The sequence below is a fragment of the Pungitius pungitius genome, chromosome 12, assembly GCF_949316345.1.
Source record: "Pungitius pungitius chromosome 12, fPunPun2.1, whole genome shotgun sequence".
Classification (NCBI taxonomy): domain Eukaryota; kingdom Metazoa; phylum Chordata; class Actinopteri; order Perciformes; family Gasterosteidae; genus Pungitius; species Pungitius pungitius.
Genome location: NC_084911.1, coordinates 7,289,243 through 7,312,365, shown reverse-complemented (window position 1 = coordinate 7,312,365; position 23,123 = coordinate 7,289,243). Strand labels below are relative to the sequence as shown.

The 23,123-nt window shown below is 47.7% G+C and overlaps 1 protein-coding gene across 7 annotated transcripts in view; it reads right to left on the bottom strand.

Annotated features, from left to right (window-relative positions):
* The window catches only part of LOC119219856 (BAH and coiled-coil domain-containing protein 1), a 56,209-nt gene extending 33,316 nt beyond the window's left edge, over nt 1–22,893 (bottom strand). For all 7 annotated transcript variants that reach the window (XM_037475297.2, XM_037475301.2, XM_037475299.2 and 4 more), the window contains exons 1-2: nt 22,618–22,893; nt 19,304–19,627 (exon numbers count right to left, since the gene is read on the bottom strand). In XM_037475297.2, coding sequence (XP_037331194.2) covers nt 19,304–19,475 — 172 coding nt within the window. In that variant the 5' untranslated portion in view covers nt 19,476–19,627; nt 22,618–22,893. The remainder of the gene's footprint in view (nt 1–19,303; nt 19,628–22,617) is intronic.
* Between the last annotated feature and the right edge of the window lie 230 nt (nt 22,894–23,123).

Here is a 23,123-nt window from a genome sequence, read left to right as displayed (position 1 = left end):
AGTGAGCAGGCCAGCAGAGGTTGCACCATCTTTAAAAGACTTAGATATTCTCCCTTTGTCATGTCCAATGACAATGACAAAGCTACCACCACCTGCTTTCCATTAAATTAAGTCAATATCAGCAAGAGTTGAAAAGTTCAAAAAGAAAACCAGAAATATTTCCCATCCACAGAGTTTTCATAAAAATCCAGAAGCTAATTGTTGCTATACTGTTAGTGTAGTGTTGCTGGTACTGCTTTAACTGAATACCTTTGGCATATGACAAATCAAGTTGTTGATTTGGCCCGGTTTCTCTAAAACTAGAGCAGAAAAGAACCTGAAACCCGGCGCGTCGAGACAAAAGACCCGAGGGCAAAGAAGACATTTCAAAGTTAACTCACCAAGCGAAAACATATCAGGCGGGATGCGTCTTTCTCGTCACACTTTCCTCCCGAGCCCCATGTTCTGCCCCAGGAATTCAGACGCCCGAGAAGGAGCCAGCCAGACTTTCCGAGGTCATCTTCACTCGACAAACACAGAGCTACGTTTTCTGACCCCCTTTTTTCCCCCCAGCAAGCACCGGCAAACCCGGATCGCACCGGGGCAACTATACGCGCGCTGGCGTTCCCAGACAGACTGCACACGCCACCCTGGAGGGCCGCTGACTAACCCAGCGCCTACTTCCTCACAATAAAACCCAGGAGGCATCCGAAGTGGCTGCTAAAGAGGGGGGTTTTCCTTCCAACAGTCAGAGTCATCTTGGAAACATTAGCGCAACCGGTGGCCAAGTTCCTCGTCACTTTAGGAAACAACTGTAACAGGTTTTTTTTTTGGTTTTTTTGGTGTGGGAGTGGGAGGGATGGGGGGGGGGATGGGGGGGGGATGGGGGGGGGGATGGGGGATGGGGGTAGGGGGGTTGTTGTAGTTGTTGACCGTCCGTCTTTACAAACTCCCCTCCCTCGACTTTAGGCAGAGAGACAAGTCAGAGAGAGGCAGCCGGTCCAGTCCTGGAGCCGGGCCCGGCGCGGAGGTGGGGGCGGAAGGGCGGGGGGGAGGGGGGGGGAGTGCCGGCAGCGCACACGCCTCCGACACTCTCCACACTGCGTGCCTGTGGAGTGAGTTTGGTGGATGTGGTCAGAGCGGGGGTGGGAGAAGTGGAAAGGGAGCGGGAGGAGCAGTTGGAAGGAGGGATGGAGGAAGGCAGCGAGGGGGCAACATCCCGAGGAGGGCCTGGGGGGGAGACAGTTTAGACTGGGAGTGTAGATAGGGGTGTGAGGAGAACTGTGAGAAACTTTTGAGAGTGAAAGAGCCCCAGAGAGTGTGTGGGAGAGTGTGTCGCCGAAAAACATATGCGCGCCTCCTTGTGTGCGATTGTGGGCGCGTATGGTGGTCGTCTCGCTGAAAGTTGACAGCCTGTGTTTGTAGAGCGGCTTTGTGGTCAGCCGCCTGCTTGTGACTGCAGAAAGATTTTTTATTTTTTTTTGTACTATGCAAATCAAATTGGCTCAGGAAGGTCAGCCGAAGCTTCCTGCGCACTTCACTCAGCTGTTTATACTATACACGTTGACATGATAGGGATAAGAGATTCTAATCCTAAACAAATTAGCCCTACTGGCTCATCCCGGTTTGGCAGGGAGCCTGAAAACAACAATGGATCCACACAGGCTTTGACACTGCACTGGAAAACAAATATCTTTGAGGCATTTTTTGTACTGGGACGGAGGAAATTTATGTCAAAAAAAAAAAAATGTTCCTTCATTCGTTCATTCTACCCTCCTTCGTTTGTCCAGGCGAAAAATGTGCGGCAGCACCTGGCAGGTCTCCTCGTGGTAGGTATTCCACTAAAACCATAATGAAATGAATCATTCCATGAAGGTGTTTTAGTCCCGTTACTCCTGCGCCAACTGGTAGTGTCGAGGAGGTGAGGGGGTAGCTGACGGGAAGAGATAGCCATGTCTGGAAGAGTTCCTGCCGCAGAAGTGTTTTATGGGGAAAGTAAATAAAGGGGCTGGACACCCGGCACAGGCGCGGGGGCTATTTGCGGAACCAGGAAGTGTGTTGTTTAAGAGCTTCGATTGTCAAAGTAAGAGCTGGCTGAGGGGGTACAGGCTACACAGCTCGAACGGCCTGGGCGAAGAGGTTAAGAGGGCAGGACGGGGGGTTGGAAAAAAACGAACGGGACAAAGATCGGCTCGACATTTTGGACAAAAGCTCGAGGTCAAGATAGCGTTTTGTAGGTTTGCGCTCTGCTAAAACGGTGTTTAAGTGGGATCGCTGTGATCCGCGTGAAGGCGCAGGAGTGCGCTGAGTCACCGGGCCTCGTCTGTGCAGAACAGGCAGACATTCCAGGCCGGGACATGGAAGGTGGGAGGAAAGATTCGAAACAGCAGCAGGACCAGGCCAGGACAAATGAGTTCAAGGCCCATTACCTTCCTTTTACACCCACCCACACATGCACACTCACATTCCCTACTCCCATAACAACGCTTTAATAGCATTTAACAGAAAAGCTATGTCACAGCAAAATAAATCGCCAAAATCTGTTTTCGATTTCTCCTCTGAGAGGTTAAATGTGGGATGGCGTAACAACAAGTGCATATTACAGTAGGCCAAGAGTGTTTCCTCTCAAATCAGCATTTTACTTTATTAATTTACCCCCCCCCCCCCCTGCGCCCTTCCTAATAAAGCACTTGTCTTGGTTCAAATGAAATACAAGGTTTTTTTATTTTATTTTTATAGAATGGCCATTAATGGCCTGATATTTTGCTGAGCACTTGCAGGGCCAGAAGCACTTTGTCTTTTGTTTAAAGGAAGCTAAACACTCCTCAAGGAGAACCATTTGTTATCCGTCCAAACTTTGTCGAGTTTGCTTGTTAACTGACCCATTGTTACGTGGAGCTGTTTCAGGGCCGTTTGCTGCGTTCCGGCTCTTTATTCTTGAAGCATGAAATTGAGATTACCATAATGGGGCTCATCCATCTCGTGCTCTCTTCCACACAAGCACGCTAAATATCCACATTTGTATTTTGCCTTCTCTCTTTTCCCTTCTAGTTGTCTGTCACTCACATTACAGGCTACACACACACACACACACACACATACACACATAAAAAAAGAGCCGCCCACAGCTGCGTCAGGCCATCTCTTACAATTCAATCTGTTTTCTTTCCCATGATGTTTCCCATTGGCACAGGGAGGAGAAAATCAGATGCACTCCCCCACAGGGCCCATGCAGTTGCACTGATATGGAAAATGATTTCAGTGCTGCTTGAGCCCATAAACATTAGTTTGGTCTCCACTGTTAATGACACATTTCTTCCCAGCATTGTGGATCTCACAGTAGAGATGAGTGTAAAGGGGGGGGGGGGGGGGGTTGGGGGGGGGTTGGGAAAAAGGGAAGAGGAGGAAAGGGGGAGGAATCCTCCAGGGCCTAACATACAACTGGGGAGTCCTTCACCCCCTCAAACTACATCCTAGCATCCAAGGTTTCCTCCCCCTTTTCCTCTTACACACACATCCAGTATGTAGACACACACACATACACACACACAGCTAATCAACCATGCAGGAACTTAAATAGTCAAAGAGGGATTCCTCACCTCTCTCTCTCTCTCTGCAGCCCCCAAGTACTAAACACAAGTCATTTAATATGATGGCTTTAAATAGAGACCAGCAGGCCAATAGCGAGACACTAAACCTCCATTTGACATCCATTAATACCCATCTGCAGGACCAAATAAGGGGAGAGGGGGGAGGGAGGGAGGCAAAAACAGGACACGGCCGCGTTGGATCGGGCCAGAAGCCGTGCTCTTACAGGTCTCTCGATCTCCACATTCAAATATAGGATTTCTAAGGTTCTCCTTTTCCACTGGAGTCAACAACTGGAATGCTCAGGATCTGGTGTGTTTTACAGCTGATGACTGATCTGTCTGAATCCATTGGTTTTATGTACTGGCCAAAGGGGGATGGATGGGTGACTCACGGCAGCTAGCGTGCCACTTTTTCAGCCGACGCAGCCAAAGCTCAGCTAGCCGGGTCAGGGACACAGATGTGCCTGGTAGCGGGGGGAAAAAAGGCCGATTAAAACAAGTGCTCAGCACTATTCTCTGTAATTAGTCCCCTGTTAACTTTTGAAGGTAATTGGTTAATTGAGATGTGGTTAGACTGGGCAGGTTTCCCCTCCCTCAGGGTGACCATACGGCTCTAGTGTTTCAGCCTGGCACAGCCTGGCACAGGGGGTGGCTGCCTCGCTCGCTCTCTCTCTCTCTATCTCTCTCTCTCACACTCTCTGTTTTTGGGGGGGGGGGGATTTTCTTGCATCCCACCGCTCCAGGGACAAGGAGCAATGATACCATGCTGCACAGTAGGCAGTAAAATAGTGTTTTTCGAGTGTATTCTAGCAGAGATTGTGCCCATGCACTGCACATTTGCTTGTGCCACATCAAAGCAGCTCTTTGACCACCCATGGACTCACAAAACCTCAGTTTTTCTTTTTGGATAGATTGTGAATGTGGGTGGATGGAAGTTACCTCACCACAGGCGAGAGTGTTCTGTCGAAATCAGAAGTCGGGTTGCTTTTTGAGGAGACGTGAACAGCGTGAGGATGGAGAATGAAAGTGTGGTGGCGTACACACACGGACAAACACACACAATAGGAACAAAGGCAGCACATTGCTTGAGTCCCCCCCCCCCCCCCCCCCCATCTCCTCTGGTCGATGTGTAAGGATAACTTACATACATCTGTAAAAGGCAGATTTCCCTTTTCTACTTTCATCCCCTCTTCTCCCTTTGCTCCTTCGAGCCCCATCAATCATCTCCCTTTTGGGTTTTCCCGTTCCCTCCTAACAGCCTCTACATCACCCTTCCATCACAACCTCTCCTTCCCCCTGGAATATGGAGCTGCTCATATTTCTGTCCTCCCTCATCACCCGGCTCTCTTTCCTCTGTTGGCCGTCCTGCGCATGCTTCAAAATGGAAACTCTCCAATTTTTTGGGGGGGGGTTTAAGAAAACTTTTTCCCTCCCACACCCTCGTCCTTCTTCTTCTCTACTCTTGTTTGTCCATCAGTTTTCCCGAGACCTGGGAGGGCAATGAACTACTTGTTTTATGGGGAGTCAAGGGTTCGCCCCTCCTTCCGTAAGAACCGCCAATAAATCAGCATCCGGGCGGCGACCAGGGCTCGCCGCAATGTCCCGTTCTCCCTCGTCCTCCCATCCCGTCCTTCCTCCCCCTTTCATCGGCGGCCCGGCGCCTCCTTTGGGTGGCGGGCAGCAGTGCTGGACACAAGGGGCCCTTGTTGCAGAGGCTGCTTTGCTTGCTGTCCTATGAGTTCTCTTAGATTGGCCTGTAATGTGATAAAGTCCTGGAGTGATGTGTTTTAGAGAAACAGAAGGCAGCTCCCCATGCTCTGGCTTGTCTCTGTCTGATGTAGCCTGTCAGGGGCGCGGCGAAAGGACAGATAACAGAGCAGAGAGCCGCCGCACCAGCCGGCCGGCCCAAGGTCTTTCTGCAGCCCTGAATGTAATTTTATGTTGGTTCAACGAGGGGAACAAAGGAGAAATGTGCAATACATGTAGCGTTGACCGGGACAAATGCACGCATTTTTGTTTCTGATAACTTAAAGACAAGGGATGGGAAGGCACCTGGGTAGCCAAGGCCAAACAACATGTGGCGTTACCTCGTTAGGTATACACACTATTATGCCCGGGACTCCTGTGGTTGCAAAGCTTCTTCGCCACAAGGTCAAAACTACAGACTCTCGCTGTAGCAGCCCGCAATACCGAGCGTGTCCGAGGTCAGCCATATCACACAGTAAATCATTTTTACCAAATACATGTGACCAACTGGGCTTTCGAGGATGAGGAATGTATGCCGGCCGCTGGTCATCCGTGGAATGCTCCGCCCGCTCGACATCTGCGGCAACACACTTGAGAGGAGAGATGAGCAGAATAAGGAGCATTTCCTGCAATCTGTGCAGAGGAGACAAGGTCATCCTCACCCGTACATGAGCAGATGAGGTACAACAAAGAGCAGGGTAGCCATAAAAATGCCTCTCCCCTCCCTTCTCCAGCTGGTCAGCTCGACGTGGTCTTTTACAGTTTGGAGTGAAGAAGGCCCAACCCAAGGTCAATACAGGCAGACGGAAAAGAGAGATATCGTCTCGATCAGCTGCTCGGGGCTTGTCCGTCTGGTTGGTTGGCTTCACCGCTGGCGCTGCTGTAATCTATTACCTTCGCGGTTATCGCACCCGCCGGACAGGTGGGCGAGCTGGACGGCCACGGGTCATCTTCCCTTCGCCCTGTATTTGTCTGCAGGTGGCATTAAGAACCGGCACGGAGGAGGAGGAGGGTGGCCATGTGTGGCTACAGAAGCATCGCAGCGTCTGATTGAGGTAAACAGATGTGCTGCAGCTGCTCGCTTTGTTTGACAGAGCTCATCCTCAAGCACACGCAGATACACACCCCCGGAAAAGGCCCTTTTGTATACAGTACATGTTAGCAGGATGGAAATAAAAATCATATAGTTTCTCAATAGGAGTACCGGCAGTGTTTTGGTCTCAAATAAAAACCCTCCATCCCAGAGTGACCAGCATTTAAACATGGTGCCTATGAGTGCCCATGTTTTCTTTTCTTTAATATACACTTTGCTCTGTAGGCCATAAAACGTATCAGTTAAAGGGAAGAAGTGCAAGTGAGAGGTAGCACAGAGAAACCCCAGCTGGGTGTCCTCGTATCCACAGGAGAGCAGCAGCTTTCAGCAGGTTATCACGACGGCCCGTGTGAGCCAAGCTCAGAGTAGACCGTGCAAGGGCCATAACGGAGAGGAAGGGAGAGGCGGGGGTGGACAGGGAAGGAGAATAAAGAAGAGTTATTAGGGTGATGCGAGGAAGTGAAGGGGAAGAGGCTCTACTGAAATGTTTTGACACAGAAAAATAGCAAATTGGACACATGTACTTAAACAACGGTTTGAAAGGCAAACCAGCGCAATCTTTTATTCAATACTCCCTTTTCTTTCCCTCTGCTCGGCTTGACGCACGCACGTGCACGTGACATAGCCGCGGACGCAAGTTCCACAAAGTGCTGGGCGACAGGGCTGGCCTCATCACGGTCAGAGAGGCCCTTCTGTTTTCAGCGGGTTGAGCGGCACCAACAGAGCCCAGGTCCTTCGCCCGGATTACCGAGAGCCTGAACTGTTATTTTCGTGAGCTCTCATGAAGGCGGTCGGGTAGCCCGACTTGATTACACGTCTGCTGTACCGGCCTGTTCTATACGGATTGTTTTATGCCATATGAATGCGGTGTTCAACAGCAGGCTTCGCTAGTAGAGCCAGGCGACAAATTCCCTCACAGCCAGTCTGAGAGCGCGTGTGTGTGTGTGTGTGTGTGGTTTCTAACTTACTGTATTTGTTCTGGCCCAGTGCTTTAGGCTTGGCTTTGCGCTCCTTAGATAAGAGCACAGTTATGTCAACACTGGGTCCTGTGAAGGAGCCGACCAGTCCTGTTGACATAATGCAACCCTGCTCATTCACTCTGACCACAGAGTTCAGCCATCATCTGGCCTCTAACGGCAATGATGACCGGAGGCCTCCTGGGCTGGAGCCCCCCTCCTGGTTTGGCCTTGTACTGACTACCCTCATCTCTTTCTCCTCAGCTTGTCAGGTGAGAAGAAAAAGGAGGAGGTTTGGAATAACTAATGGTTTTTAAAAACCCTGTGACTACAAGAGGGTTGACAAATGCACCATACACACCAGCACTTGCAGACACAGGCAGCATGAGTCTGCATATTGAGCTGAGCTGAGCAGCCCTATCAGTAAAGAGCTAGTGGAGCAAACCTTGCATAATTATGGAACAGGGGGAGGGAGGGGGGGGGGGGTGCTTAATTGACTTCTCTGAGAAAGATCCTGATTTGTATCAGCCTGTACCGTAATCATGTGAGCCAGGGCTCTCATTAAGCCCCCTCCCTCATTTATCTCTCTTCCCCTCTAACCCTATACCCTCTCCTCCCCTGCTTCAAAAGAGAGTGAAGCCCCCCCCCCCCCCCCCCCCTCCCCTAACTGTCCATGCTGAGTCCTCAGTAGGGTGAGGCAGATTTATAGCTCCCATCTGTGTGAGTAAGGTGCACACTGGCACATAAACACACGATGAGTGCACATTCACGCACACACATTAAGTCTCCAGACTGCAGCTGACCTGACTGGGAACCCCAGTGCGGTAATGTACAGACCAGAAGGTAATAGCAGCAAACCTGTGTGTCCCTGTGGCCAGAAACGTTCAGACATAATTGTTGTTACCAGCATCGACAAGGTGTTTTTACCTTGTGCGTCTGTGTGAGTCTTAATGGCGAACTGCGGTCCTTGGAAACGCCTACTTTGCAGAAGTAGCACAGAAGCCGTTTGGAGTACTTTGCCAGGTGTTTACATGTGTGTGTGTGGAGGGATTTTCTCCCCGCTATAGCACCATATCTGTGTAAGATGAGTGTGGGGGACAGTCGGAGTCGGGACGTTTTTTTTTTAATCAAACCACAGTACAATGGCGACCGCATCATAGTGCTTTGAATTATTTAAAGACACTGACTAATGACTAGCATCTGCAAATACCCACTCAAGATGGCTTTAACCAGATACAAAGTCCGTCCCGTTGTGAATCCTTCTCTGCAGTGGAAGTTTGGGGTAAAGCTGAATACCATCGAGAGAGAGAGAGAGAGAAACGATGATGTGGAAAAAATAAATGAAAAGTGACAAATGGGAGATTTCCTTCACAAGCTCATAAATCAAGGCAGGGGCAGACTGAGGCCTCCCTCAAAAAGTCTCCATTTTTTTTCCCCCCTTCACAGCCAGCGCTTACCACCCGCCTCTCCTCCACAAGCACGCAAGAACAGACCTGCACGAACATATGTGGACAATCACACAGGCGAGAACGCACACGGTCTCCCAGATGGTGTTTGCTGAAATGCCCCCCCCCCCCCCCCCCCCCCCACGGCTATCCCCCAATCTAGTTGTGGCGCGGCCTGCAGAGAAACGCGTCTCATAAAGTCACGTTCGGTTTAGGAGTGGCGGCGGGCTTCAAAGCAACGCAACCTTCAAACCAGCCCCGTTAAAGGGTCCCATACACGCATAATGAAACAAACCCCACTCATTCCCTCGCATCAGAACACACAGGGCGGGGGGGGCCTACGGCTGGTGACGCAGGTGAGCAGGGCGGACGGATGACGAAAGTTGGGATATTGGCACCTCGGGGTGGTTAAAAAGCGCCGCCGTTGGCGTGGACATACGCGGGGCTTGTGGAGGGACGGAAGGCAGCGACTGCGCCCTCGGTGGGGAATGAGGGAGGTTTCGTCCCCGCCCCGAATAACTTGAGTATTGCGCAGGACGGTCCCACAGAGGGACGAATTGATGGAGATCCAAGAGGACTTAGGAGGTGCTTTCATTTTGAATGTTCACCATCTGTTTGGCTGGAAAGAGAAGCCACGGAGTCGGGAGAAAACTCTGTCAACTGACAGATGAGACAGAGGGCTTTAAAGTGTGTGTGTGTGTGTGTGGATGTGTGTGTATATACTTGTGCAGACAGTGTCTCAGTATTGATCCTCAAAGCAGCTCAAATTTCTGAAAGGAGATCATTCAGAAGGGGATACACACATTTACAAACACACACACACACACACACCACCAGCCCACCAAAAAAAATGAATAAATAAATAACAATAAAACGCATTAATTCATAGCTTTCTCTAAAACAACAGACATCTGCCCAGTATGACTCGCCTGCATAGTTTACTCTTCCTCCACCTTTCCAGTGGTACAATTTCCATGTGTACAGATGTCTGGCAAGGCCCCCGTTACCAAGGATGACCACTTTTCTCCCCATACTTCAGCGGTCCGTCGCAGTATAGCAGGGACGGTATACAGACCTTCCATTCCCCCCCCCCCCCAAAAATAAACTGAACACGCGTCCTGTTTTGTTTCCCTAACGGCGCGCGATTCCACATGTGCACAACCACGTCCTTCCACAATCCGTAGCAACCCCCGGCCCACTGCTGACCTCCAAAAGGCCCCTGGATGAAAATGCCTCGCATGGGTTTCCTCGTGAAATCCCCTGAGCGTCGGCCTTTCTGTGACCCGTGACTAAACCAGGCGGTAATCAGCTGAGATGCACAACATCATTTCTGTTTCTGTGTTCAAAATGCTCTCTCTCTCTCTCTCTCTCTCTCTCTCTCTGTTTCTCTGGCCACATAACCCCACAGAAACCGCAATGTTGCCTGTTTTCCTTCTGTCTAGTTAAAAGAGAGAAAACACAGGCCTTAGGGCCTGATGAAGAAAGAGCAGATACAACCCCCCCCCCCCATAACTGCCATAACCAGATTCTGGGAATGTGATGTGATTTAGAGGACTTACCGGAAAAAAAAAGAATAAAACGCACCTTCCAGCGAATGTGGGCGTCTGCGCACCTGAGAGCAAGCTGTTCCAAGAGCAAGAAGTGAGTGATCTAAACGACGAGCTGACACAGCTCATTCAAATTCGTGCCTGATTAGTTACGCAACAGATTTACAAAAAAACTTTTTTTTTTTGGTGTGTTATTCTCATGATTACTTGTCACAGATGCAGCGGCTGATCAACGTTGTAATGGAAGCAAGTGGACCCTGCTGCATCCACCAGCCCAGTCCCTTTGCAGAACTCGAGCAGACAGGGGTGGATGGAATGTGAAAAGCCCCGGGCGGAGGTAGAATTAGGCACCTGCATCAGGCCCCCGCCCCCACCCATCCGCCCCCACATGCCGCCCTCTCAGCGGCCTGCCACTCCGCTTCTTCTCGCACTCCTTTTATGCAATCTCTCCACCACACAGCTCCTTTGATTAGTCTTTCCCGTGGGCATACATACACACATACATACACACATACACACACACACGCACACACAAAGTGCAGAAAAGCACACTTTTTCTGTACTGTTCGCAGACAGTTGCCCCAGCTGAGTGTGGATTTGGAGGGAAACGTTGCCTCCGCTACAAATAAAGAGAAACACACACACACACACACACACACCAACGCACCCTCACAATGGTGTGTGTGAGCAAAATGCATAACACAACAAAAACATGCAAAGAGCACAGGAAACCACTCATAAAGGCCAGTCTAATCACAGGGACAGACAGGCAACAGCCTCACACACACATAGCAAACACACACACACACACACACACGTGTGTCAGCACACCCTCCCATTACGCTGCGTAACCAAAAGGCATTCAGCCATTTCAGCAGCATTCTGAGCTGCAGCCAAGTGAGAGGTCTGTCAGTGCATTAGCCAACATGTAATCATAGCCCGACCTCACTGCAATTAGAAGTGCGTCTATTCTTCACTGGAAACACTGCCTTCACCCTCGGCTAATAGTTTACTTTACTCCAACTGCTGACAGACACAAGCCTGAATCGTGTTTCTGCTTCTCAAACAAACACACACACACACACACACACACACACAGACAGACAGACAGACAGACAGCTGTAGCTCATCCGTCAGAACGGGAGATCAAAACGGATCCTGGAAATAGTCCCCAACCATGCAACCGTACCACCAAATATGTATTTTACCAGTGTGACGGAGAGAAATGACAGTGAAATTATGAAACAACGGCAAAAGGCTGAGAGCATCCTAAAGGCTCTCTTTCTGTAGATGAGGCGGGCGTGTGAGGGGAGGATGGCTTGGAAACGCTGGGCTAATGAAGACCCAGGAAGAGGGAGCACACCCTATGCTGATGGTATTGCTATTAACCCGTGAGCTGGTGCACTTGGGTGTCACTTCAAAGCATTCCTCGCTATTAATCAGAGCCCATCCAGCCCTCCAGCAAGGGTCCCGCTGGCTGTGCCGCTAAACACCCCTCCTCATCGTCACCACAATGGAGCCGCCATTACGGGTGGTGGTGGGTGAGGTAGGGTGCATTCAAGCACACGTTGTCAATATGGGGTGGTTTATGTATTTGGGAGTGTGTTGGGGGGCACCTGGCGGGTATTAGTGCTCAGGGGGGGGGGGGGGGGGGGGAGAAGCTGCGACCTGTCGGGGCCCTGACCCGCAGGTTTGAACTGCGCCCTGATCTGGCTCTCTCACCTGGCAAACAGAGGCGGGACCAACAAAGATGACACGTGAGCCACAGGCGCTCAGCTGGACATCCGTCGTAACGTAAGGATTAACTACTGTCTTTAACACCAAATACATTTCATACAACGCTAATCCCCAACACACACCCTTTCTTCCTCTCGTTTGGACTCTCGTGATGGACAGCACTTTCCACCAGGTCGAAGCGGGAGACTCCGGGGGGGCGTGAAGAAATTATCCTTTTTTTCTTTTTTTCTTTTTTCTTACTGGGAACTGAATGCATTAGCGGGGCTAATGGGGAAAATATATGGCCTTGTTTGCCTTTGACGGCTTCTTGTAAATTTGCCCATTCATGTTACATGAGGATGGGAGAATACGATACAAGACGCTCTTCCCCCTCCCCCTCTGCCTGCTGTTGTACTGTACTGAGCGCCTGCAGACTGTAGCAGCGCTGAGGGGATGAGATAACCGTTCACCATTGTGAGAAAAGGCTGTCAAAGCTTTGTTTTTTTCCCTCTCTCTCTCTCTCTCTCTCTCTCGCCCTCTCTCGTAAGAATAAAAAAAGCCGGAGCAGTGGTTGCAGAAATACTCCCGTTTCTATAATTAGATGTAAACAGAAGAACCAGACTCTCATGCTTGCTCTGTCCCACTGGCCCCACGGCCTCCTGGGAAGCAAGATGTGTGTGTGAGAGTGTGTGTGTGTGTGTGTGTGCAACGTGCCAGTGTTTGTGCGTGCGCCTGCATCTTTGTGTGCGTCCGCTCGCAATGCACCAGTAATTGTGTGACAGCATGTGACGGTGTGCTGTGCTGTTGCTCTCCTCCCTTTCTCTCGGTCACTCTGTCTGTCTCTTTCTCGTGCACAGACACAAAGTCTCTCAGTCCCCCCCCCCCCCCCTCCTCCTCCTCCTCCACATTCACCAGAGGGTAGGTCAGTGGCCAGGCGTGCGTGGCAAGCAGGGAAAGCTAATGCATGCAGCACCAGCAGACAAACACACATCTGTTGCCGAGGAGCCAGTCATTTGCCCCATATCCTCAGGACAAATGCTGCGTGAGAGGGAGAGAGGATGCAGTGTAGCCTAGTGGTCACACCGGGCAGAGGGGGGGGGGGGGACAAAGACAATGTGCCAAAGAGGCGCAGGGCGGGGACGGACCCACGTCAGATAGCGTTGACAATCAATACAGGAGGGAGAGGGGGGGGGGGGGGGGGGAGAGGGGTGCGGTGTACACATGGTCTATCAGAGAGAGAACGTAATCAATCATTTGCGGTGTAAAACAAGTGATTTGATGAGTGAAACCGAAGGAAGCGTGTTTAGCTAATTAATGTCAGGAGGAGCTTATATGCAGGGGAGGTAAAACAAGGAAATGAAAAAGAGTGTTTGCAACAAGTTCCCGTTGGATTGAGCGCCAGGCAGCTGGTTGGGCGGTCCCAGGAGACTTATTAAAATGGAATTCCTGATGCTTATCCTTGTTGTTGTTTTTTTTCCACAAAAGGGCTGACACATCCTTGAGAGGCATGTATATTCAATGGCATATCTCAGCATATATTTTGTAGGACACTTGGCGCCGATGCCCCACCGAGAGTCACCAAAATCATAAGTTTATCTGCTCCCCGTCCTGTCTTCCAAATTTGAGGATCCTAGTCACCTATTTGAAATGGGGAAGCCGGTTTTCCTTTACAGAAAACACAACAAAGGCACACAAAAAGAAAGTTCTGCCCGGAATTAACTGGTGATTCATTCTACTGATTCCCTTTTAATGTGCCAACATGTTAGTGCAGCAAATGAAAACCAAGCCGCTTGTAAATTTTACAAAACCCGGACTTGACAGATGAAGAATTTAGATTTCTCAAAACTCTCCTTCTGTGATGAGCGCAGGCCGCTACACGAGATGCCTCACGAGCGTTACATCCTGCCAGCAGAACTCGCCTGCAGATCCAGAAGGGACAGACGCAGACGTTAGAGGGTTAACAATGCACCTGTCTGGGCCTAACAGCCAACCGCAGGGTGCCTCGCCTCTAGTGGGGGGTGTCGGGAGAACAGACCCTAGCACGCACACACACACACACACACACACACACAAAAAAAAACTAGCCAGCCAGCCACCCAAACATAACCACACACACACTCCTACACTATTGTCACTGACCACAAATCTGCTAACAACAATAGGGCAACGGCCTCTTTTTTTTTTTTTTTTTTTTGTTCTTTTCACTGGACGATTACGATAATAAAATTTAAATTAAAAAACAAGTAATCTGGATTTTCTGCTTGAGCCGTTAATAATGTCTAACAGCTGTCACATGCAATAGGGCTGTGCACTGAGGTGGGCCCGGGGCTGCCTGATGAGAGGCAGCCTGATACTGGCAGGGGGAGGGAGAAAAAGAGGGGGGAGACAGAAAGAACGAGAAAGAGAGCTAAACAGATCCGAATCACAAACTAAACAGCAGTGGTTGACTTTGGGGCAAACGTATCAGTTTATTCAATCTTGCAACAATACATTTTCAGTCCAGCTAGGTTTTTTTTTTGGGGGGGGGGGGGGAGTTGTACGTTTGTGTTCGTCATGGGAAGTGAACAAAATACTTCCAAAGGCTTGTTGGATTCTTAATGCAAAAATAAATGGGAAGTTTTTTTGAAATCCAAAGCGCTGAAATCTAATACAGGAAGGTATTACCCAGCCCGTCACTCTGGCCCGTGGGTCTCCTTTGTGTTTGTCCTGGGTACACGCCCCTTGCTCCAGGCGAGGGCTCTGTGGCACCATGCCACGCGGTGTAGGGTGGCTGGCGGTCTGTTTGAAGACCCCGTCTTAGGGGCACCGCACATGGCGGCCTCTCTCTCACTAGCTAAATTACTCTTGCAAAATCCAGATCTAATTCTGTGTTTTTTCCTATGGACGGGTTTTCTAATAAGCCGAAAATGAAATGCAAAGAAAAGAAACTGATTAAACCCCTCATCGATCTTATCACTTATGTGAACTGGGTGAAATGAATTCCAGTTGCCGTTACTTATTGTTGACAACTGGTTATTGGACACCTGGTGTGACGATGTGACGGCAACAACAAAAGGCAGAGTTTGAGTGACACTGAAGCTCCATTCCTTTTCAAACATAGCAATATTAGCCGTGTAACCAAAGGTATTTGGAAATATGCGAGGGACTTCGCCTTTCAAAGCAATTTACTGGTCTTGCAAGTCACATGGCTTCCAGTGGGAGCGTCAGGGGAAGGGGGCAGATGGCGGCAGCGCCGGGCTGGGTGCTATTTCAGCCAGGTGTAGGATGCCAAGTAACACCTCCACCATTCATGGGAACTGCTGTGACATCGCATCTGAACCGTGTCATCTCACAACAATCCACAAACGAGTCTGACTACAGTCCAAGGCTTTCCAGAGCCGGGACAAAAGAGAGTGAGAGAGAGAGAGAGAGAGCGTGCAAGGCCTTTGTCACATGGCCCCTGTCCAGACACCCACATCCTGTCACTGAACTACACATCCAGGCCTATTTACAGTGTGTTTGTATTGCACATTATCTTCCAATAACTTATCTTCCATAACTTATCTATCTAAAAGGGGGAAAGCGTCCAAACTGCGAGTGTTCTCAAGACAAGAGCTACAAGGTTGAGAAGAAGAAGTCACCCTTCTCAGGGGCGACCCTCTCAGTGAGGTTTGTTCTTTTAAAGACCCTGGTTGTAACCAACCCTTTGCTAACTCTAACAAACACCTGTGTATTTGAAGCGTCTTCTCAACAACCACAGACCCATGGGATATTCCACCAATGAGACGGTCAATAAAAGTCTCAGTAAAGTTATTTATTCCCTGTTGGAAAAAAAAAAAAAAAAACAGGCAGACTGCATAGCTAACCTTTAAGGGGGGAAGCGTCTCCGATAGCCAGCGAGGACATAAAAACCAAGGGAACGACAGGGACATCCTACCAGAAAACAATAAAAGAGGGTGGAAGGGACTGTTTTTTATCTTTAACAGCAGCCGTAAAAACACACACAAAGCTGGGGTCTGCAACAATGGCCCGGGGGCAGGGGAAGGTGGCTAAAACCGAGGTGGAAGGAAGACCGCCGCTTCCCAGACACAAGGGTCTTCCTGCTGGAAAGAAAAGAAGCGGGAGAAACCGAGGGGAGGACAGAGGGGGCAGCTTGGGGAAAGGGAGAGACGGGAGAGATGCAAAGGAAGGGGAGGCCGAGCGGGCGCGATGACACAAATATGACCTTCGGTTGCATGGGGGGGTGTGTGGAGCAGAGCTCAACCATGAACAGCCCCTGAACCCCTGCTGCTTTCACACAGCCACACCTCAGCCGCAGCACACTGATCCCCACAGTATGGCTGAAAGACGAGCCCCCGGCCATAAATGCCAGCAGTAAAGACAGTTCCACTGTGTCTCCTGCTTTGACACTATCCAACATCTGAATCCAGGGCTTCACGGCCAAGTAAAGACCGTCTCCAACTACCAGCCAGGAATAGACAGAAATCACTATTTTAACGTCCCGTGTTAAAGGACTGGATGGATTAAACCCCGTTAGATGGGGTCTGTAGGTCTTTGTCTTAGTGTATCAGCAAACAAACACAACAGGAAGTCGCTCCTATGTCACATCCCCAGATCACAGTGCAAGCACAAACTATAAAATTGATCACCTGACCTGCATTAGAAATGACTGCTTTGTAATAGGTTAAGATAGACAGAGGTAAATGCACAGAGACAGAATCTCTGCCATTTCCAAGTTATCACGCTTCAGTGATTACGCCTCCTATATTCTGACAACAAATACCCCTGCAAAGTCAGAGGAGCCTTTTTCACGGAGCCACATCAGGCCTCCGAATGCATTTTCACATCAACCCTGAAAAATTCATGTTCTTTGTAAAGTATTCATGTGAACCAGCGTGCACGTTAGTCCCCGGGGGGGAAAGTGGAGAGAAAACTGAAGGGATCCAACACACTCACTAAACAACATGCTCAGTTGTGCTAATGTTGCTAGCATACGGGACACTTGAAGGGACACTAATGACCTGCCCTGTCAGGATGAACCAGTCTGAAGGACAACACGAGAGTTCTCACATAGTGACGTTGTTTATTTGGTTAGACTGAGATTCGACTGGTAGACTAGAATTCACATAAAGATTTTAATTCTGTGATTGATTTTATTTTTGACCATATCAAATCTAGACTTAACGAAGGAAAAAGATAAAAAAATAAATAAATCCTCATGTCAAATTTGCATTGTGTGCTGTTTTGATGAATCACCATCTTAAAATACGTTTGAATTATGCTTCACGGCTCATCCATCTATTTGCGTTATGATATGCTTGACATTTTCAAATATTATTAAGATAATAAATCAAAGAAGCTACATCAGCAGAGCACAATCACAAAATAATTCTAACGTTGCCCAGAGGGGGATAAAGAAATAATTTGAACTCAAATGATTCTCCGTGTTGATTCAATAAAGTACCTGAAAAACACAGAATTAAGTCATTCATTTTCCAGATCTCAACGATATATATTAGATAGACCCAACTCCATCCACGCCCATCTATTACTGACGACGAGGCTGGGAAGAACAATAAGCCACCTTTGGTGCTTATTGAACAGTGATGACATTTAGAAGGTCAGTCTTTGTGTCGGTGAGGCACAATAATACAACAGAAACACACAATCTGGTTGGGGAGCACCTGTACCCTGTAGCCAGCATTACCCTTCATGCTCTCAGAACATGCATAAGAAATAAATAAACATATATACATGCAGGCTCTCTTTCTGTGTGTGGGTGTTTGTGTGTGTGTGTGTGTGTGTGTGTGTGTGTACTGCCAAAAGAAAACATGAATGGTGAGCGATGAATTGTGCCCATGAATCCTCCTGAATGCCTAATCAAAGCTGATGTTTAGCAGGATTTTGCAATTGAATTCAGAATCTTTATGATATATACACGAGTAATTTGAAAAATACGTATTTGGAACCCCTTTATGAAGTAGAGGGGTTCAATAAGATGTTGGAAAACAAATAAACAAATACAATGGAATACTAAAAAAATTGCCAGTAGTGATTGAACCCCGAAAACTACATGAATCTACATGAGGCCAAATCATTTAGCTTATATAGGTTGGAGGAAATAACTTGTGACGATTCACTGCATAATAAACATGTGTTTTTTTAAAAGCCACATTAACATTTTTGTCAAGGTAAGTGGTTTCAAAAGTGAACTGATTCATGCAATCAATATGCCACCATTCTCTTCATTTACATTCCTGGTGAAAATATAACATTATATTGTGATCAATTCCATTCCCTTCTAAGTTTTTTTTTTTCTTTTCAAAATGAACAAGATTGTTATATATTAAAAGAATTAAATACCACATGAGCCGGCGCTTGTATTGATCCAAAAAATACCATATTTTGAAAAATTGCAACATCACAAGCATCAAGGTTTGGGGTTTTTGCCTATTTTTGTTTGAAAGGGTGCACATTTGAACACGAGACATCCAAGTTACTGGTTAAACCTGATTCACACATTAGCACTTTGACACTTTGAACCCCAATATGGAGGGAGGGTTCTATGCCTCGTCCTCATATGCCCAAAAATACAGTGAAAACACATTGAGACCTGTTCTGCTTTGCTATTGGCTCTAGGTATGTCCCTGTTTATTTTGTTTTTGGTTCAGGGATCCACAGGTGCGACATTTACCAATATAATGTGAAGTGACGAAATCTCCTTTCACCTTTCGGCCCAGAGCCAGTGGCAGTGTGCTCTGTCCAACTTCCTATGTACAAACTAAAACAGATCTTAAAAGACATTTCAAAAAACCGTGGAATTTACCCAACTTATCAAATAACCATTTGTTTAATGTACGTGTTACCTCTGACGAATTGGGCTCTAAATGTTGATTCAGTTTAATCCAGATTCCTGATGGCATTAATCCAATTCCATCTGATTTATTTGCTGATATCAGAATAGGGGAACTCTGTCAACAGGCACACCTGATGAGGCATTTATTTTAAACAGAAAGCCCATATCTATTCATCTGTTTCGTTAAAAAAAAACAAAAAAACATCTGCTTTGCTACACTGCACACAGCCCATATCACTCACATTGATAAATGCACATGCTTTATAGTGCAGCACGAAGAGAGCATTTGGAACCACAGCCAGCTTTAAACGGTGGATAAATATTGATAAAAACAAAACAAATGTTTTACTTGCTATATTGCACTGGGACAACAACCTGCGTGCATGTTGGACTGACCTGAGTGGGGAGCCATCGGTATGTGGGACGGGTAGTATTTCCCCGGCGTGAAGTGACCGCCGTGCTGCACAGAGCCGTGGCCCGAGGGAGCGATCCGAGAGGCGGCTCGGTGCACCAGCGTCCCCCGCTCTGATAGGAGGTGCGCCGGGGCAGCGAAATCCCGTCCTTCCATTCCGGAGAATGTTGAATAATCCGAAATCCGGATAGGGCAGGTCAGGAAAATCAAATGCAACCCATATAATAATCCTTTCCTTCAGATGGATGTGTTGCATTCAGTCGATCGCAGGCTTCGCCAGCCAAAAACGGAGCCCCCGATCATCTTTTCTGTCGAAGGAGAAATCCACAGCAATATTCATTATTTAAGAAGAAACGGGACGCCACGATGCAAAAAAACAAAAAAAAATACTGACAGTGCCATGCAAAAAAACCCGAAACAAATAATTAGTACCGCTCCCAGGGATTCTTTTTGCTGTAATGCGCTTCTGTCATATCAAGGCGTGTGTTGCATACAGCTGAAATCACCCATTCTACCCAACACCGCTGCTGTATAACAAGTCCCCGCAGATAGAAACGACCAGAGAGGCGTCCAAAAGCCCACTGAGCCCTGGCTGGCGTTCAGCTCTATTGATCAGCCTGCTGTGATAGCCTATAGGCCTAATATGCATCGTATGGAGAAGAGCGCCTCATGTCCCGCAGACAGACAACAGGCAGATTGACACATTTTGGCTGTATATAAAGATATATTCTTTCCAACAATGGTCTTATCCTACAATATTTTTTGTCAAACATTTAACTATACCACGTCAGCAGTGGCCAGCTGTCACTCTCTCCAAAAACCATGGAACGCGTATTAACATGCAATATAGCATACATTTAAATATATATATATATATATATATAAAACCAAAATGACGATCGCTGCGACACCCAAACGCCTCACAGCAACGTGAGAGGGGGATACGTGTCGTCCTGTTTGTCTCGTTTAAAATAACAGAAGCCTTCTCGTCCTATTGTCTCGGATTGATTCAGGCGTGTTTGCGCCTCCATAACATGCAGTTCTCAGTGCACCTCACAGTTTGCCCATTTTACACCACATTGACATCACATTTTTTTTAAAGTGTCATAAATCCGGCAATTACAACATAATTTGCACCATATGCAAAGCGCCAAACATCCCTGTTTATCATAAATCACATTTTTCTCAATTGCAAAAAGGCATCGTGCATCAACCCATAGAAAGAAAGAACCTGTACCGTCAGTTTATAAAGTTTCAAAACAAATCATAAAGAAAGAATCGTGTTAAAAATGAGATTAGTATTTGATACCGCTGCATAACAGAGATGCATCAGCTTCTGAAAGACATTGGCTCTCTCTGTGGGTGTGTGTGCACGTGTGGGTGTGCACGTTTGCGCGTACCCGCGTGTATGTGTGTTGGCATGTGAATAAGTGCACTCTCCCTGTCTTCATCTGCTTTGACCTGTTTCAGGTCAGGTAATCAAATGGAGTTGTAAATACATTATAGGCTACATCCTCTGCCACGCCACAGAAATAACATTGTGTTTTGGAGATGGGTATGAGAAAATAAATAAAAATGACATTTTACCATTAAAAGAGACGTTTTCGTCCTTAAAACATACACCTAAACGTGACAGCTCCTTTTGTGTGACCAAGTGATGGTTGGGAATAATTAAGTACAAAGCAGCTTAATTTTGTAGGTTGAAATTATTCAAATAAATAAATGCATTTTACAGGACTGGATTTTCTCAATAAATTAGACAATTTGCGTAATTTTACATAAAATAATCCCAATTCGATGCCCATTCAGGGTTTATGGAGGGCCTTTCAGGGAGTAGGCTACCCAGTAAAATAAAAGCATGATGGCACCACAAATAAAATAATATGCTGTCTATTACCCCTAAAAATAATTATACAATGTGTAAGAGTAGCATATTACACACAAACTATTTCACCCTCAGCACCATCATCTCTCCACGTAGCGAGTTTACTGCTGCTCTCGATTCAGTGCCACATCCACAACAATGCAACCCTTTCCACGCGAATTTCCCCGGGACCAAAATGCCCCCCCAAACGAGGCTTCCGGGGCCCACGTGTGCGCGTGTATGCGGGGTTCTTTGACCGGTAAACGTCGAAGAAGCCTTTCTGTGGCACACATCGGCAGTCTGGAGACTGTGCGGAGATCCAAGGTGAATGGCCGCCAGTCAGCAGGACTGCCTTTGTCTCCTCGCTGAGAGAGCGCTTTGCAGTCAGCCATTACCTTCCCCCTCGCCATGCTGTTGCATTTCAGCCCACTGCGTTCGTCTGCGTACATCCTCGGGAGTCGAAAATATTCTACAAAGCGCTGACACCGTGAGGACAGTGTTAGTGTTTTAAAAAAGAAAAAAAAAAATCAAATTTGCAAATCAAATTTAAGCACAAATGAAGCACGCGGTGCTTTTCTTTCATCCCGGGTCCGGTTTGCGGATTCCCTCTCGCCCACAATATACGCTAAAAGACACACAAAAAAAACGTTCAAATGATCGACACCCCTCGTGCAATTCATTACGCAGCTGTCCACTGCGTTTACGGAATTCAATCAAAAGTGTAAACGCAGATAATAAATCAAATTACGCCGTAGAGGTCGGCTCCCTGTGAGAAATAGGCGGCGCTCCGCGCCAGAGCAGGCGGGCGTCGAGTGTGCCTCAGCCGGCCAGGCTGGGTACGAACACACCGCCGGTCCTCTTGAGGTAAAAAAATATCCCTATAGAGGTCATTGAATCCCGGATAAAACCTCCTTTCAACATGCCACGGTATAGGTGACAAAGGGGCTATGGTGGACCATTTTTTTAACACAATATATTTAAAAGTATTCCATATTGGCCAATCGCAAAAAATAGCTTGTACGTTTCTAAGATAATTTAAAACAAAACAACATCAAAAGAGGTCGTCAATCTATGGTTCAATATCTAGTTGAATTAAATAAATTTCCCAGCACCAAAAGAGAATTAATCTCTAATCATAATTAACAATAATAACAAAATGAGATGAGTAGCAAAGATACAATATACTGGTAACAATTTAAGATAATCTAATTATTGTTTATCTGACCAGTGCATTAAATCATCGATTAATTCCACGTAGGAAACACCTCGCATCCTGTTATGTTATTTTGTAAATTATAGTACTGCACTGTGAATAATGAGCACAATGTCACATCGAACATTTTGGACTAGAATACAGCGTCTTCCCTCTCACACGGGCCTTAAAATATTTTATTCATTTAAAAAAAAAGATATATATATAAAATGACTACTTACGGGTATGTTAAATCCTTGCATAACAATAAATAATATGATCACAAAACACAGGGTGGGAAGGAGCAAGGACAAGTGCGACGCCCATTTAAAATCAAAACCTGAAGTGAACCATGTGGCACAGAGTGAAATCCTACAATATCCCCATCTGAGGCTGAGCAGTGTAGCCTGCTGGTTCGGTCTATGGGAGCGATGGGACTCGGGCTTCCGGCCTAGCTGGATCGTGGCTCGGATCTCCGAGCAGCGGTTTATCTCCCGGTGCAACTGCGTACCTCGCGTCTCGGGGCAGGGTAAACACGCCTCCCATTGGTCGGACGCCTGCATGTGAATTAGATCGTGCCGCCCGCCCGCAGATACGCGAGGCTCTGATTGGCCGCCAGCGCCGGCCAATGGTGTGGCGAGTGGCGGTACTAAACAGAGAGAGAAGCGCCAGATTTAAAGCACGGGATGGCTTAAATCACGATACAAAAGAGCTCAGTGCAGCATGAATGCAGCCCACAAACCAACAG